The following is a 17,454-nucleotide window of genomic DNA, read 5'->3' on the forward strand; positions in this document are numbered from 1 at the left end:
GGGGGTGGGGGCTCCACGATGCCTCTCCTGTGGGGTTTTGCTTCCCTAATTTGGAGTAAAATTTTAATATTTGCGGGGTATTTTTGTAAAAGTCTGGCATTTTCCATGCTTGACCATGACCATGACATTTTCTATCTATATATATATATATATACACTGTTCAAAAAAATTAAAGGGAACATAGAAACATAGAAGACTGACCGCAGAAAAAGACTTCATGGTCCATCTAGTCTGCCCTTATACTATTTTTTGTATTTTATCTTAGGATGGATCTATGTTTATCCCAAGCATGTTTCAATTCAGTGACTATGGATTTACCAACCACGTCTGCTGGAAGTTTGTTCCAAGGATCTACCGTGTTTCCCCGAAAGTAAGACAGTGTCTTACTTTCTTTTTATCCCCAAAAGCCCCACTATGTCTTACTTTCGGGGTATGTCTTATATTGGGAAAAAATTGTCGATTTTTTTGTTTTAACCATAAAATTAACATTTATTAACAACCTGAACAGTATGGCGTGGGTAGGAGGCGGCGCTCATTTGGATCAGACGGAGGCGGCAGACGCGGTGACGTATGGAGGGGGGGCGGCACGGAAGTGGGCAGGAGGCGACGCTCATTAAGATCAGAGGGAGGTGGCAGACGCGGCGACGTATGGAGAGGGGACGGGGCGGACATGGGCAGGAGGCTGCGCGTAGCTAGATGAGAGGGAGGCGGCAATACCCCCGTGTTTCCCCGAAAGTAAGACATATGTCTTACTTTCGGGGTACGGCTTATATTAGCCGACCCCCTGAAACCCCCGATACGCCTTACAATCGGGGGTGTCTTACTATCGGGGAAACAGGGTACTACTCTTTCAGTGAAATAATATTTTCTCATGTTGCCTTTGATCTTTCCCCCCAACTAACTTCAGATTGTGTCCCCTTGTTCTTGTGTTCACTTTCCTATTTAAAAACACTTAAACAACACAAAATAACTCCAAGTAAATCAAACTTCTGTGCTATCAAGCTGTCCACTTAGGAAGCAACACCGATGGACCATCCATTTCACCTGCTGTTGTGCACATTCAACTTTGTACAGAACAAAGTGTTCAAGGAGAATATTTCATTCATTCAGATCTAGGGTGGGTTCTTTGAGGGGTCCCTTTATTTTTTTTTGAGCAGTGTATATAAAATTGAGTCCATTATTCATGTTTTTCAGCCTTTCATCAGTCATGGAACAACTCTTGAAATATGTGATGAAATTCTCCTTTAGGAAAAAAGAAAATCTAACTCTAAAGAAAACTTTGGCTACAAATGTGGTTTTTTTCATCCCTCTCAGGGGAAAAAAAAAGAAGAAGAATAAGAATGCAACTGTTGACTTCAAAGCTTTCCCCTGCACCCAGCTAACCATGACAACCCCCCCCCCCCCCAAATCCAAGGTGGTGATTTATTTATTGGCTCCTGCCAGAAATTCCAGAGTTGATAGGAGTTGAGAGGTGGTTTTTAAAAAAATCTCTGTAAATAAATAAATACTGTACGTTGAGGAGCAAAGGAGGGTGTGCAAAAGTCTACAAATCCCCTCCCCACATCCAAAGGTTCTTAGCTTGAAGAGAAAAACTGATGGATAAAAATTAACAAATTCAAAGAACACATGTTTCCCGACCCAGCTGGGGAATATCATCAGTGTTTGAAGGAAGAGGAGGAGGGTGGAAAGGACTGCGGGGCCCTTGGTGCTCTCGGAGCTGAGCTTTCTTGGAGATGTTTCATGGCCCAACGAGGTAACATCATCAGCGCTATAAGGGATTTGAAGAGAGGAGGAGGGAAGAGGAGGAAGAGGAAGAAGAGGAGAGGAGGAAGAGGAGGAGGAAGAGGAAGAGGAGAAGGAGAAGAGGAGGAGGAAGAGGAGGAGGAGGAGGAAGAGGTAGAGGAGGAAGAGGAGGAGGAGAAGAGGAGGAGGAGGAGGAGGTAGTAGAGGAGGAGGAGAAGAAGAGAAGGGGGAGGAGGAGGAGGTAGAGGAAGAGGGGAGAAGAAGAGGAGGAGGAGAGGAGGAAGGAGGAGGAGGAAGAGAAGGAGGAAGAGGGGGAGGAAGAAGAAGAAGAGGAAGAGGAGGAGATGGAGGAGAAGAAGAAGAGAGGAGGAAGGAGGAGAAGAGGAGGAGAGGAAAAGGAAGAGGAAGAGGAGGGGCGGAAGAGGAAGAGGTGGAGGAGAAGAGGAAGAAGAAGAGGAGGAAGAGAAAGAGGTGGTGGTGAAGGAGGAAGAGGAGGAGGAAGAAAAGGAGTGGGGTCCTTGTTGCTCTCTGAGCTGAGTTTTCTTGCAGACGTCTCCTAACCGAACCAGCTAACGTCATCAATGCTGCTTCTCCTGACTTGCAGGACGTGTGAAGAGTTCTGGAGAAGGCTTCACTTCTATTTGGTGGTCAGGGTGAGACGACTAACCAGTTTCTATCCGGGAAAGGTCTCTGCTTTGTTGAGGTACCCCTCTGATTTCCAGGCCCTTGGGGCCATGGGGCTCAGGTGGACCAGCCAGATGAGCTTTGGGTGCCCCAAAACAGGAGAAGTAGTCGGGTAAGGTGAGAAGAACGAGGCTGGCGACCAAGAGGACAACTCCGGCACAGATGAAGGACATGGTGAAGGTCCCTGTGATGTCCCTCAGCCAACCTGGAATGCAAAACAGGAGGCGGTTGCGTCGCCAGTTTTTTCCCACGGACGACCACTCCCTCCTCAGATCCAACCACTGGTCAAAGAAGGTCTCTCTGTAACTCGGGTTACTCTAGGGTTGAATTCAATTAGTACAGGTGGTCCTCGACTTACAACTGCAATGGGGTGCCCAACATTGCTGCCGCTAAGCGAGACACGTGTTAAGTGAATTTTACCAACTTTCCTTGCCCTGGTTGTTAAGTGAATTGCCGGCCTTGCAAAGCAAGTCACACAGTGAGTTTGAGTGAATCGGGCTTTCCCATGGACCCAGCTTGTCAGAAGGTCGCAAAGTGTGTGCGTGGGATTATGTGACGCTCCCTACCCACTCAGGACACCACAACCTGTCATAAATAGGAGTCCATCGACAAAAGCATCTGAATTTTGACCGCGAGGAATGTCACCACGGTTAAAAATGCAAGGAGGAGCGGCCAGTCGTACGTTCGTTTCTTTCGATATCCTCACAACTTTGAACAGTCGTACCTCGAGGAGTACTTGTATTGTGACATTGTGTTTGTGTGTGGGGGGGAAATGTCAAGCGAAGGTCCCGCGATGGTTTGAATGCAAATGTTTTAACGCAAAGTTCTAGGGCCGCAGCTGGCACACGGAGCCATATCTGAGGGCACGCGAGGTGTTGCTCTATTGTCAGCTCCAGGGTGCATGCGCCTCTAGGCCAGCTGATTTTCGCCCTTGGGGAAGGCAATTTTCGCCCTCTACCCAGCTTCAGGAGGCTTCCCTAAAGCCTAGGGAAGGTGAAAAACGGCCCAACGGGCCTACCAGACCTACAGATTTCTGGTTTGCCTGTTGGGCCATTTTTTGCCCTTCGTAGGGTTCAGAGAAGCCTCCTGAGGTAAAAAAATGCCCCAAAGCAGGAGCGCATGCACGAGGATGCAGGTATGTGCAGTGCGGGACATGTGGAGGGGGGCTGTTGTGTCCCAGCATGCGCACCCAGTCCCCTTTTTGGCATACAAGAAGAAAAAGGGTTGCCGTTGCTGCTCTCACAAGGAGTAAGAGAAAGCTTTCCCTCGCACATAGGGGCTAGTCGTTCCCGACTCTAAGGGGCGCTGCACATCTCCATTTCAAAGCTGAAGAGCCAGCGCTGTCCGAAGACATCTCTATGGTCATATGGCTGGCATGACTAGATGCCAAAGGCGCATGGAACACTGTTAACCTCCCACCAAAGTTGCTCCCTATTTTTCTACTTGCATTGTTTACAGTGAAGGGCTACCACAATTTTTACTGTGCGCATGGCTTATGCAGGGCGCCCTGCATTTTCTTTGAACATCTTTCAGTGTAAATTGGGTGCTCGGGGGGGGGGCTCTATTTTCGCTACCCCACTGAATTCCCCCCCCCATCCGGGCAGTAGCCCACCCCTGATTGTTTACATCATTTTGAATGTCTAGGTTGGTAGAAGCTGGGACAAGTAACAGGATTTGAACTGCTGACCTTTCTGATCGACAAGCTCAGCGTCCTAGTCACTGAGCCACCACATCATCTCACACGGAGGGTTCCCCCCAATTTTCTTTACCTGAAATGGGGGTGCCCACCAGGGCACCCGTGCTCTCCAGCATATGCATGTACCCGATGCCTGCCATCACACAGTGGGCACCTACGATCTCCACCAGGCTGGTGAACTGCAGCGGGACCAGAGCGCCGGCAAAGAAACCGTAGCAGAGGCCGAGGGGCATCAGGGTCTCCAAGCTATGTCCAATAGGCACAAGGGCCAGGCAAATGCCCGTCAAAGCCATCCAGAGGGTCAAGTCGTGGACTGAACGTGTGAAGACCCGGGCATCGGCCAACCATCCGGCAAAGACACGACCCACCGTGTCTGCCACAGCAGCAACTGACATGATGGAAGCAGCGTCGTACTCTCCACAGCCCACGTCCCGGGCGTAAGCCACCAGATGCGCGTAGGGCACGAAGTAGCCCATGTCCACCAGGATGAAAACCAAGACGTAGCGCAGGAAGGGTCCATGATGGAGCAACTCCAGGGAGAAGGAGGCGGCAAAGGTTTTTGGCTCCTGAGGGACCTTCCCGACCTTGTCGCCATTGGATCGACCGTCCTCGACAGCCAACGGGCGCAGCACTGCACCGGACGCCACCAGGTTCAGAAACATTGCCGCCACGATCTGGAGGGCCCCCCGCCATCCGTACGAGTTCACCAGATACTGGAAGAACGGGCAGAAAGCCAGCGAGGAGACGCCGGCCCCCGAGAGAGCCAGACCCATGGCCAGTGTCCGTCGTTTCTCAAAGTAGTGGGACACGGCGGCAACCGAAGGTGTGAAGACCAGGGCCCAACCTAGACCTACCTCCAGTGGGAGAGAGGAAAGAAGGGGGGAGGGAAGACCATGGTCAGACACAGCGGAGTCCCCCCATTCGATCAGACCAGAGGTGTGTTTCTGCCAGTTCAGACTGGTTCTTTAGAACCGGCAGCCAAAATAGGGACTTATTCTCCAAATCAGCAGTAACGGCAGTCTGGCCATGCCCCCAGAGCTGGTTCTTTCAGCGGAGCCATAGGTGCTGCCTTCTGCGCATGCACAAAGTTTGTTTTAGTACCACGCCGGTGCTAAGCAGACGAGAAGCAGGCCTGAAGCGCCGCTGAGCCAAACAGCTGTCCCGAAAACCAGAAGCCACCCCTGGATCGGACGCACAGGAAACCCCCACTCTCCTTCCACCAATCACGGTCGATACAATCGCAGCCACCAGGTGCCGCAAGATTGCAATCGAGATGTTGAAGGATGTACTATGCGCTCTCCGACGCCTGGCAAAACATCAGCTGGCGAGAAGCTGACCAAGGCATTCTGGAAACCTGTGATCCTAACTTTATGGAGATGGTGGTTTCCAACACAGGCCGTCCTGGACCTACGACCACATTTGAGCCCCAAATCTTTATCGCTGGTTGTGAAGGGAATTTTGCCCCATTTTAAGATTTTCTGGACACAATTATTATTAAGGTGTTCTGTCGGGCTCTCTGGTAGACTCCTCCTGAAAATTTCAGACACATACACATTTGAAAATTCAAAACAATGTTCTTTACAATGAAAATTCACTTAAACCAAGCCCTCTTTTGGGATAACAAAGAGCCCTCGTCTCCAAACAAACTGGTAATTGGTACAAGTCCCTTATCAGTTCTGTGATACTTAGCTTGCAGCTGTGAGGTAATTCACAGTCCTTCTTCTTTCACAAAGTGAAACACACTTTGCTCTGGTTTAGTTTCAAAGCAGAGAAAAATCAGCACACAAAGATCAAAGTCAGTAAAGCAGTCACGAAACACCACGATCAGATAATCCTCCACAATGGCCAAACCCACAGGCTGCTCTTTATAGCAGCCTCACTAATGACCACAGCCCCACCCAACCACAGGTGGCCTCATTTTCTTTGATAATAACCTCTCAGTTGTTGTTGCCTATGCATCGCTCTCCGCATGCGTGGCTGTATCATTAACTCTTGTTCTGAATCCAAGGAGGAGCTAGATAATTGATCTCCTAAGCTGTCTGCCACACTCTCCTCCTCCCTGTCACTCATGTCTTCTTGGTCAGAGGAGCCTTCATCAGCAGATTCTACCGGGGGGAAAACAGGCCTGCGGGATGTGGATGTCTCCCCCACATCCACAGTCCTTGGGGCAGGAGCTGGGCCAGAGCTAACCACAACATAAGGTAAATTATTAAGTGCATTTGTTAACTTAGGGACGTGGATAGATTCCCCATTTGACTTGTTGGAAGATTGGTAAAAGAGGATCACATAACCCTCGAGACACTGCGACCGTCATAAATCTGAGGTAGTTGCCTGGCGCCTGGATTTTGATCTTCTGACCCTGATGATGCTAAAATGGCCATAAGCGAGGGAAATGGTAATAACAATAGCAATAGCAATAACAATAACAACAGAGTTGGAAGGGACCTTGGAGGTCTTCTAGTCCAACCCCCTGCTTAGACAGTATACCTTACACCACTTCATACAAATGGTTATCCAACATCTTTGTAAAAACTTCCCCGTGTTGGAGCATTCACAACTTCTGGTGGCAAGCTGTTCCACCGATCAATTTTGTTCCACTGATCAAGAATTCACTTTTTTTATGTGGCGTTGTCATTCCAATCACTAAATGAACTGTTGTAAGTCAAGGGCTACCTCTGGGAGATTTTTGCCACCAGATGTTTGTGGGTGCTCCGTGGATGGCCATTTGTCCAGAAGGGCAATATAATCTCTTGCTAGGGGCAGGGGGGTTGGGCTAGAAGACCTCCCAAGGCCCCTTTCTAACTCTGCTATTCTACGTCAGGCTGTTCTCTCCTCCTCTGACCCCCCCCCCCCAATTGCCCCATTTTTGCTTCCTGGAAAATTTTGACCCTCCAAATTCTCTGTCCCTTTTGAAAGACCTGGGGAGCGAAGGCGGGAAAGAAAGAAGTTCACGCCCGCAACTACCTGTGAGTAGACCGATGGTGAGGTGAAGGTGGACCAGGCTGGTGGAGAAAGACGCCAGGAACAGCCCCACGCTGGACAGAAGACCGCCGGCCATCACGACTGGGCGTGCCCCGAAGCAGGTGCTGAGGGTGCTCCCCAGAGGACCTGGGGGGGGGGGAATCACTCACGTCAAGAGCTTATTAGGAGACCCCTGAGCCCACCGAGCAACCCGCTCAGGTACCTTTTCCCAACTAGGTGCCATCGAGAGATACTAAGCATTCTTTTGAGAAATACTACAATTCCCAAACTGAAGAAAGGCCATCTTTTCCAAGTAAAGAAGACAATGCTTATTAGGAGACCCCTGAGCCCACTCACCCAGCAACCCGCTCAGCTATGTTTTCCCAAGTAGACGCCAGCGAGAGATACAACTAGGCACTCTCGAGAAATACTGGAACTCCCAAACTGAAGAAAGGACGTCTTTTCCAAAACAAAGAAGACGACAATGCCACTCCTGGCTTTCTGGATTTGGACTGGAAGTGGACATTCGCCACTGGGCACAATGTCGGGCCGAATGTGATACAGATTGTCCTCGATGTACGGCCACAATTTCTGTCGCTAAGCAAGACGGTTCTTCAAGGGAGTTCAGCTCTGTTTGAAGACTTTCCTCACCGCTGCGGCGAAGTGAGACGCCGCGGCGATGAAGCGGGCAATCCAGTTGTCGAATAGATCAGACTTCCCCCCGTCGCTTGTCAGACGACGATGGCCGTCATAACTATGAATCGGCACCTGAATTTTGATCACATGACCCTCCTGGAGATGACGCGAAGTGTTGGGCCTTCCCCACAAGGTCATGTGATCGCCACCAGTCCGTGAGTCACTTTGCAACGGACGGCAAATAAATTTAATTAATAATGATGATGATAATGATGATGATGATGATAATTTGCAACCTTTTCAGACAATGTCTGACAAGCAAAGCCAATGTCGCAAGCCTGTTTCATTTAATGACCACACGATTCACTTAACAACCGCTGTTAGCATTTGCAAGAGAGGTCATTTAAGGATCGCCTTGTTTTAGCAACAGAAATTCTGGTCGTATGTCGAGGATCACCTGCAGGCGCTCAAGGGAATTAAAGTTGTCCCCGAGTCCTTGCTCCATGCCCCCCCCAGTCCCCGTCCCACCACCGTTTCTCCTTTACTTGCAAACTGGAGGATGGCGATGCCCAGCGACACCACCCAGGAGACGGAACCGGACGATTCTCCGAAATGGGCCACAAACTCCACGAAGAAAATGCCGAAGGAGCGGATCACCCCGAAGACCAGCGCCGACTGCACGAAGCCCCCCAGCACCACCACCCAGCCCCATCCGCCGTCTGGGATGGCTGCAGCTGCAGGTGGTGGTGGAAGAGGAAGAGGAGGAGGAGGAGGAAGCGCCTTTCAGCCCCAAGGCAGAAATGGGAAGAACAGAGTGGGGGGGAAAGACAAGAAAGAGAGAGAGGGGAGAGGGAGGGAGAGAAAGAGAGGGGGAGGGAAAGAGGGGGCAGAGGGAGAGAGAAAGGGAAGGAGAGAAAGAGCAAGGGGGAGCGAGGGAGAAGTAAGGAGAGAGAAAGAGGGAGAGAGAGAAAGGGAAGGAGGGAGAGAGGGAAGGGGGAGAAAGAGAAAAACAAGAGAGAAGGAGGGAAGGAGAGAGGGAAAAAAGGGAGAGAAAGAAAAAGATGAAGGGAGGGAAGGAGGGGTAGAGAAAGTGAGGGAGAAGAAGAGAAATAAAGAAAGGGAATGAAGAGGGAAAGAGTGAAAGGGAGGGAGAAGAGAAAAAGAGAGAGAGAATGAGGGAGGGAGAAAGAGAGAGAGGAAGAGAGAAAGAGAGAAGAAGAGAGAGGGAAGTGAAAGAGAGAGAGAGAGGGAGGGAGACAAAGGGAGAAAGAAGACGAGAAAGGAAGAAAGGGAGGGAAGGAGGGGAAGAGAGAAAGAAGAAGAAGAGAAAGAGAGAGGGGGGGGAAAGAGAGAATCACATTACTGGAAGGGACCTTGGAGGTCTTCTAGTCCAACCCCCTGCTAAAAAGGAGCTCCCTTGCCATTTGGTACTCATGGCTGTCTCATCTCTTCTTTAAAAACATAAAAATAATATTGCAGCTCTCGGGATGTTCCTGGTACTTGCAGCCCAAATGAGCATTAAATGCATTTCACCTGGACAATAAATATACTTTTTAAAACAAGAAAAAAACTTAATTTTAAATTACTACCTAGATTCCCGAGTCTCCCCGCTTTGCTGCTTCTTGGGATGCCCACCAGTGGCCAAGATTTGAACTCTGTGCCCAGTCCTGGCTGCTCCTGAGCTTAAAATTACACCGGGTTTACACCTGTTTTCCTGCCCCAGAGGCTATCGCAGTGGGCTCCTACTTTGCAATCTGTTGCAATGAAACAAGCAAGAACCCCTCACCCTACAAAATTAGAAAGCTATTTGTTTGTTTGTTTGTAAAATTTATCTGCCACCCGACTCCACTTGGACTTTGGGCAGCTTACAATAAAACTAAAACCAAACTTCAATTGCTAAATTCTCCATTCTGTTGCATCCTCAGGAGTTTGACTTTAAAAATTTCACACACACACACACAAATAAAAATAAAAATAAAATAAAAAAATAAAAATAAATGAGATTTTTTTTGGTGCCTTGTTGAGCATTCGCAAATTTTAAAAACCACCCCTCCGTCTCGCAATCTTGACCACTGAGCTGAGTCCCAAATAACCCACCATTTAACCACGATGACTTCGCCACCACGCGCGACAGGAGGACCCTTCCTGGCTTCCCCGACTCAGATGTCGAATTTAAACAACAACGACGCTTGCAGCCGAGCTGAACCAAACCGAGGTCAGCGCGGTGTGGTGTCTCCCCCCTCAGGGCCAAAGTCTGTGTCCTCAAATACTCTTTATTTCTCAGCCAATAAATTTTTGCTGCTCTTTTCATTGCTAGAATTATTCATTTGGAAATGCCAGCAAGGCTGAAGGATTTCGGAGAACAGACACAGACCGGACCGGTGCCAGTTCAAGAAGGCAAAAAATATATGATTTAGAGCTCCAGTAAGAATGGGGGGGTTGGCCTCCTCCTTCCAAATATAAGAATGCTGAGTTGCTACTCGTCCCAGTGTGGGGACTTTGCTAATTGATTCATAATTTACAATAAATAAATAAAACTGGATGAATTCGCACGTTGCACCGAGTCCAAAGGGGGCTGGTTTTGTTTGGGGCATAGGTCTTGAAAACTTGGCCACTTGAAGACACGTGGACTTCAACTCCCAGAATACCCTAGCCAGCCCCGTAGGGTAACTTCCTTCATAGATGGTGGGAATGCAGTAAATGTAATACAGTGTTTCCTTGATTTTCGCGGGTTCGAACTTCACAAATAGCCTATACCACGGTTTTTCAAAAAAATTAATAAAAAAATATTTTGCAAGTTTTTTTCTATACCACGGTTTTTTCTGCTCGATGACATCATACGTCATTGCCAAACTAATAATTTTTGGAAATAAATGACAAAAAAAAAAATTGTTAATAAATAATTATGTTTATAAATATCAGGATCACTAAGTGTCTTATTCAATGGTGAGTACCAGTAATAATAGTGAGTAAATGGCTGTTAAGGGAATGGGAAATGGTAATTTAGGGGTTTAAAGTGTTAAGGGATGGCTTGGGATACTGTCCACAGCCAAAAATGGTGTATTTACTTCCGCATCTCTATTTGCAGAAATTCGACTTTCACGGGCGGTCTCGGAACGCATCCCCCGCGGAAATCGAGGGAACACTGTATACGGTATCTTGACTTCAGTAAAAGTGGAACTGGAAGTTTTTAAGCAGATGTTGGATAACCATCTGTCTGGTGTAGGGTTTCCTGCGTAAGAAGTGGGTTGGACTATAAGACCTCCAAGGTCCCTTCCAACTCTGTGTTTGTGGTTGTTGCTATTATTGTTGTTGTTGTCCAATCTCTTTTTAAGAGATCATTAAGATTTTATTTTTATTATTATTATTATTATTATTATTATTATTATTATTATTATTAAATCTGCACTTCTATTTCTACTAGTTTTTCTCATTATTCCTATCATCTTTCTCCTCCCACTTAGGACTGTATTGTTGCGGCAAAACTCAGTTGCCAGTAAAGGGAATGGAGACCACAAGGAGATTGCGTAACTCAGGTTTATTTGATGCATGCATATCAGGTTCAGAAGATATAAAAGCAATGTCTGAACAATGTGGATTGTTTTTCAGGGCTCTTTATACATTTCCAAAGGAGTACAAAAAACACACAATATCAGCCAATCAGATACTAGTTGTCAACATTTCCTTATATAGAAAGTAAAAAAGGGGGGTTATACAATGTAGAAGATGCAGAATGTACAACAAAAAAGGAACTTGCAGTTAGTGTGTGGGTTCATGCATGAAGCTATGTGCCTTGAGAGCAGGTGTCCGATCTATCTCTGCACCATCAAAGCCATGTCCTTTTCCTGTAGCACAGCTATGTCCTACCGGATGCAAGGCACAGATTATAAACACAAAATGTACTTTTGTACTCTAAATGTCAAGCATAACTATATATGTGGGGCATAGGTCAAGGCTTAAGAAATGCAGAATTTGGGCCAGCACTAAATATGAATCTATATATCAGGCTAGCGTCCTCAGTATGACTGTAACTTGTTGCCTGTATCCCAAGATTTTTATTAATATTGATTGTTTCTTCATTGCTTATTTGACCCCTATGACAATCATTAAGTGTTGTATCTCAGGATTCTTGACAAATGTCTCTTTTTCTTTTATGTCCACTGAGAGCATCTGCACCAAGACAAATTCCTTGCGTGTCCAATCACACTTGGCCAATAAAAGAATTCTATTCTATTATATTATGCTCTATATTCTATTCTATTATTATTATTATTATTATTATTATTATTATTATTATTATTATTATTATTATTATTATGTCAGTACAACACAGGAAACAAGATCACTATGCTGGATTTCGTATTTCATCCCCAGTCGGGCGCTTCCCAAGCACCTAGGACTGTGTGATGTAGCGGCGAATTATGTTTGCCGACCCCAGTAAAGCGGCCTTTTGCAATTGACAGGTGGTGATTCTGTCAATTCCGATGGTTTTCAAATGTCCGCTGAGATCCTTTGGCCCTGCGCCCAGCGTGCCAAGGACCACTGGGACCACTTTCATTGGCTTATGCCAGGGTCATTGCAGCTCGATTTTTAGATCTTCGTATTTCACCAATTTCTCTAGCTGCTTCTCCTCAATTCTGCTGTCTCCTGGGATTGCGATGTCGATGATCCATACTTTCTTTTTCTCCACAATTAGGATGTCTGGTGTGTTATGCTTCAGAATTCGGTCAGTCTGAAGTCGGAAGTCCCACAGTAGTTTTGCTTGCTCATTTTCGACCACTTTTTCGGGCTTATGATCCCACCAGTTCTTTGCCACTGGTAAATGGTAGTTCCGGCACAGGTTCCAGTGGATCATCTGTGCCACAGCATCATGTCTATGCTTGTAGTCAGTCTGTGCGATCTTTTTGCAGCAGCTGAGTATGTGATCGATTGTTTCATCTGCTTCTTTACAGAGTCTGCACTTTGGATCGTCTGTTGATTATTATTATTATTATTATTATTATTATTATTATTATTATTATTTATTTATTTATTTATTTAATTTTTTCGATTTTTATGCCGCCCTTCTCCTTAGACTCAGGGCGACTTATAACATGTTAGCAATAGCACTTTTTAATAAAGCCAGCCTATTGCCCCCACAATCTGGGTCCTCATTTGACCCACCTCGGAAGGATGGAAGGCTGAGTCAACCTTGAGCCGGTGATGAGATTTGAACCACTTATTATTATTATTAAGAGCTGGCAGGAGAATTCTGGGAATTGAAGTCCGTGAGTCTTAAATCAGGAGTCTTCACCTTGGACACTTGAAGACTTGTGGACTTCAACTCCCAGAATCCTACAGCCAGGCAGTTTGGGGACCCTGGCTTGGTAGTGCGAGTCCAGTTTTTAAAGCTTTTTTTCCCACACAAAAAAAGACCACTTGAGGATAATGTTGGGAATCTCACTGCTTTGTGCTAAGGCAAAAATTCAGTTTGGGGCGTCCTTGAATTACGGCAACAACTGAGCTCAAAATATCCATTGTTAAGCAAGGCAGTCATTAAGTGGAATTTGTTTCATATTGTTCTGCCGGCGTGTCTCAACTGACTGTAATTACAGAGTAATTAGTCCAGGAAGATACACACCACACGATAAAAGGAAAACACAAAAGTCTTTATAAACAGAAAAACAGAAACAGCTCCCTTTTTAAATATCAAAGGGATTTTCTGGTACACACAAGGCACAGATGAAATGCAGTCCAATTGCTCACCCAATAACTGGGAAATTGAGTCCAATTCTAACGTCCAGAGAGTCCACACACACAATCCTGAACAGCAAAAACCACGATCTTGATGAAACAATGAATCAGATAAACTGCCACAAGGCTAAACCAGCACACTGTTCTTTTTATCTGTAGCACTAACTACGGCAGCCCCACCCAACCACAGGTGGCCTCATTTTCTCTTGTATTAATCCTTCAGTTGTTCTCTCCTATGCATCACTCTACGCATGCGTGGATGTGTCATTAATTCTTGTTCAGAATCCAGGGATGATACAGATGACTGATGGGCTGTCTGCCAACCTCCCCTCTTCCCTGTCACTCACGCTTCCTTGGTCAGAGGAGACTTCGTTGGCAGATTCTACTGGGAGCAAAACAGGCCTGCGGCATGTGGATGTCTCCTCCACCTCCACATTCCTTGGGGCAGGAGCTGGGCCAGACCTAACCACAATACATATTATGACCTTTTCCGCCGGAGTTGTTAAGTTTGTAGGTGAGTACCTATACAGCCAAGGTAGCACAGTGGTTACAGTGCAGTACTGCAAGCTACTTTAGCTGACTGCTAGCTGCAGTTGGCCAGTTCAAATCTCACCACCGGCTCCAGGTTGACTCAGCCTTCTGTTCTTCCGAGGTGGGTCAAAGGAGGATCCAGATTGTTGGGGGCAAAAGAGGCTGATTCTGTAAACCACTTAGAGAGGGCTGGAAAAGCAGCATGTGGTGGTATATAAATCTATAATGCTATTGCTATACAGTAGTACCTCTAGATATGAGCTGCTCCACATGCGAGTATTTCAAGTTACGAGCTGCGACGCGAGCAAAATTTCTGTTTGACACCCGAGCTCAAATTTCGGATACGAGCCGAGCGTCCACTAGGTGGCGCAAGAATTCCATTTTTTCCAGTTATCTCTGTGTGAAAAGCCAAATCTAAATGCATTTGTTCGAGATACGAGATGATCGACATACGAGGTCAGCTCTGGCACGAATTAAACTCATATGTCTAGGTACCACTGTACTGTGAATGTCATAAGTGTGAGGACCACTCATATCATTTTTTTCAGAACTTTTTCAATGGCCACTAAACGAAGGGTTAAAAAGTCCAGGACTGCCTCTATCCCTATGAAGAGCAATTTATGAAACCCAATTCAAGGGTCACGAAAAAATGCTGAACTTAGGAAATTCTTTATTCGGACTGAAGAAAGTCACCGGGAAGAAACCTCAGAGACCTTGAAACTTGCAGAGTCAGGAGATTTCCAGGAATTTGACGTCAGCACTTCCTCAGTGCAGTAAAAAAATATAAATGCAGATTTCGGCACACACAACTCAGCGGTGGACATTTCCAATAAAATACAGGCAGTCCTCAACTTACAACCATTTTTAAAGTAACCGTTTGGAGTTAAAATAGCACATTAGAGAACCATCTTTCGGCTGTGGCGAGGGAGGCGTTTGCCCAGGTTCGTCTGGTGCACCAGTTGTGGCCCTATTTGGACCGGGACTCACTGCTCACAGTCACTCATGCCCTCATCACCTCGAGGCTCGACTACTGTAACACTCTCTACATGGGGCTACCTTTGAAGAGTGTTCGGAAACTTCAGATCGTGCAGAATGCAGCTGCGACAGCAATCATGGGCTTTCCCAAATATGCCCATGTCACACCAACACTCCACAGTCTGCATTGGTTGCCGATCAGTTTCCGGTCACAATTCAAAGTGTTGGTCATCACCTATAAAGCCTTCATGGCATCGGGCCAGAATACCTCTGAGACCGCCTTCTGCCGCACGAATCCCAGCGACCGATAAGGTCCCACAGAGTTGGCCTTCTCCGGGTCCCGTCAACTAAACAATGTCATTTGGTGGGACCGAGGAGAAGAGCCTTCTCTGTGGTGGCCCTGACCCTCTGGAACCAGCTCCCCCCAGAGATCAGAATTGCCCCCACCTTCTTCGCCTTTCATAAGCTCCTTAAAACCCACTTCTGTTGTCAGGCATGGGGGAACTGAGATATTCCTTTCCCCCCAGGCCTATAGAATTTATGCATGGTATGTTTGGTTTTTAATAAGGGTTTTTTAGTTATTTTAAATATTAGATTTGTCATATGCTGTTTTATTATTGTTGTTAGCTGCCCCACGTCTACGGAGAGGGTCGGCATACAAATCATTCAATCAATCAATCAATCAATCAATCAAATAAATAAAAAGGGACTTAGGGCCGTTTTTCACATTTGTGGCATTCCCACGGTCACATGATCCAAACTCAGATGCTTGGCAACTGGCAGATACTTATGACAGTTGCGGTGGGTCACGAGATCCCTTTCATGACCTCCCAACAAGCAGTGGGGAAGCCAGATCCACTTAACAACAAATTCAACAACCACGGTGTTTTCCGTAACAACTGTAGCGGAGCAGGCCGTAAGTTGGAGCCAACGGCTTGTGAGCAGTCGTAAAAAAGGGGATCACGTGACACACACACACACACACACGTGGGACAGTGCGACTATCCTAAATAGCAGTCGGAGGCCAAGCATCTGGATTTTGATCATGTGACTATGGGGTCATAAGTGTGAAAAATGATTGTCAGTGCCGTCATAATTTCAGTCACCAAGCGAACAGTGAATTTTGGTCGGGTGAGCGTGGGGATGCTTTGGGTGTGGAAAACATCCTGTCATTTTTTTCCCAGTGCTGTTGACACCATTGGTCCCTAAATGAATGGTCGTAAGGGGAGGATTCCCTGCACTAAGGATCAAGGTTGGAAAGCGGCTTAGGCGTAGAAACCTAGAAGACTGGCGGCAGAAAAAGACCTCATGGTCCATCTAGTCTGCCCTTATACTATTTCCTGTATTTTATCTTAGGATGGATATATATGTTTATCCCAGACATGTTTAAATTCAGTTCCTGTGGATTTATCTACCACGTCTGCTGGAAGTTTGTTCCAAGCATCTACTACTCTTTCAGTCAAATAATGTTTTCTCATGTGGCTTCTAATCTTTCCCCCAACTAATCTCAGATTGTGTCCCCTTGTTCTTGCGTTCTCTTTCCTATTAAAAACACTTCCCTCCTGGACTTTATTTAATCCTTGAACATATTTAAATGTTTTGATCATGTCCCCCCTTTTCCTTTTGTCCTCCAGACTCTACAGATTGACCTGAGACTTGTAAACAAAGCCACCCAGGTTGCTCGGTTGCACAATTTTTCCAGTGAACTTTTAATTTCGTTGTCCAGAGGCACGGCCAGGCCCTCGCTCAATGACCAGATTTGGGGGGACGCGGGAATTGAAGGAATGATGGGTTGAAAACACACTTCACCCTGCAGGTATCGTCCCTCCTTTTTCCGCTTTGATGACACTCCCATCTTTCCCCCCTCCCGATACTTGACCCTCAAAACCCAGGGGCCAGATCTGGCTTGTGAGGCCGGTCTCCAGTGCCTTGGCTAGAGAAAATGAGGCCTGGCAGGCCGGCAGGTGGCCCCTGTGTGTTTTCAGGGTGGATGGCCTATTGCTGGCCAAAATGGGGCACAGGGGCTCCTCTGTTTTGTGGGAAGAGGGATGCCGTAAGAGGCATCAGGGCAGATTAATTCCAGGACCACCTTCTGCCGCATGAGTCCCAGTGACCGGCGAGGTCCCACAGTTGGCTTTCTCCAGGTCCCGTCAACGGGACTATGCCACTTGGCAGGGCCTAGGGGAAGGGCCTTCTCTGTGGGGGGCCCGGCCCTCTGGAATCAGCTCCCCCCCGGAGGTTTCCACTGCCACCCACACACCTCGTCTTCCGGAAGACTTTTAAGACTCATTTATACCGCCAGGCTTCGGGCCATTAGATCTTAGGGCCCCTGGCAACGAATGTCTGTATGACTGTTATCTGAATGTGTATGATTGATTTTAATGTATCCGGTTATTTTAGATTGCTTGTTCAGTGTAATAAATTGGATTTATCTATTGCATTCTGTTGTTTTTTATATTTTGTTAAATTGCCCGTTTAATCTGGTTGCCCGTTTA

At 46.9% G+C, this 17,454-nt stretch overlaps 2 protein-coding genes across 2 annotated transcripts in view; one reads left to right on the top strand and one right to left on the bottom strand.

Annotated features, from left to right (window-relative positions):
- Nucleotides 1-17,454, top strand: part of LOC139175949 (asialoglycoprotein receptor 1-like) — a 579,489-nt gene that overhangs the window by 28,485 nt on the left and 533,550 nt on the right. The window lies entirely within an intron of this gene.
- LOC139175943 (monocarboxylate transporter 13-like) lies at nt 1,944-9,876 on the bottom strand. Its single transcript, XM_070767352.1, has 5 exons — nt 9,818-9,876; nt 8,266-8,500; nt 7,088-7,231; nt 4,197-4,973; nt 1,944-2,632 (listed from the first exon to the last, which is right to left on the bottom strand). Exons 1-5 carry the CDS (start codon nt 9,818-9,820, stop codon nt 2,406-2,408), a joined length of 1,386 nt encoding a protein of 461 aa, XP_070623453.1. The 5' UTR covers nt 9,821-9,876; the 3' UTR covers nt 1,944-2,405.

Source organism: Erythrolamprus reginae, chromosome Z (assembly GCF_031021105.1).
Source record: "Erythrolamprus reginae isolate rEryReg1 chromosome Z, rEryReg1.hap1, whole genome shotgun sequence".
Taxonomy (NCBI): domain Eukaryota; kingdom Metazoa; phylum Chordata; class Lepidosauria; order Squamata; family Dipsadidae; genus Erythrolamprus; species Erythrolamprus reginae.

Coding starts and splice junctions, on each gene's coding strand:
- LOC139175943 (XM_070767352.1), bottom strand. Junction 7,232..8,265: donor CGCCATCCTCCAGTTTGCAA/GTAAAGGAGAAA, acceptor CCCCCCCCCCAG/GTCCTCTGGGGAGCACCCTC. Junction 4,974..7,087: donor CACCATCGGTCTACTCACAG/GTAGTTGCGGGC, acceptor CACTGGAGGTAG/GTCTAGGTTGGGCCCTGGTC.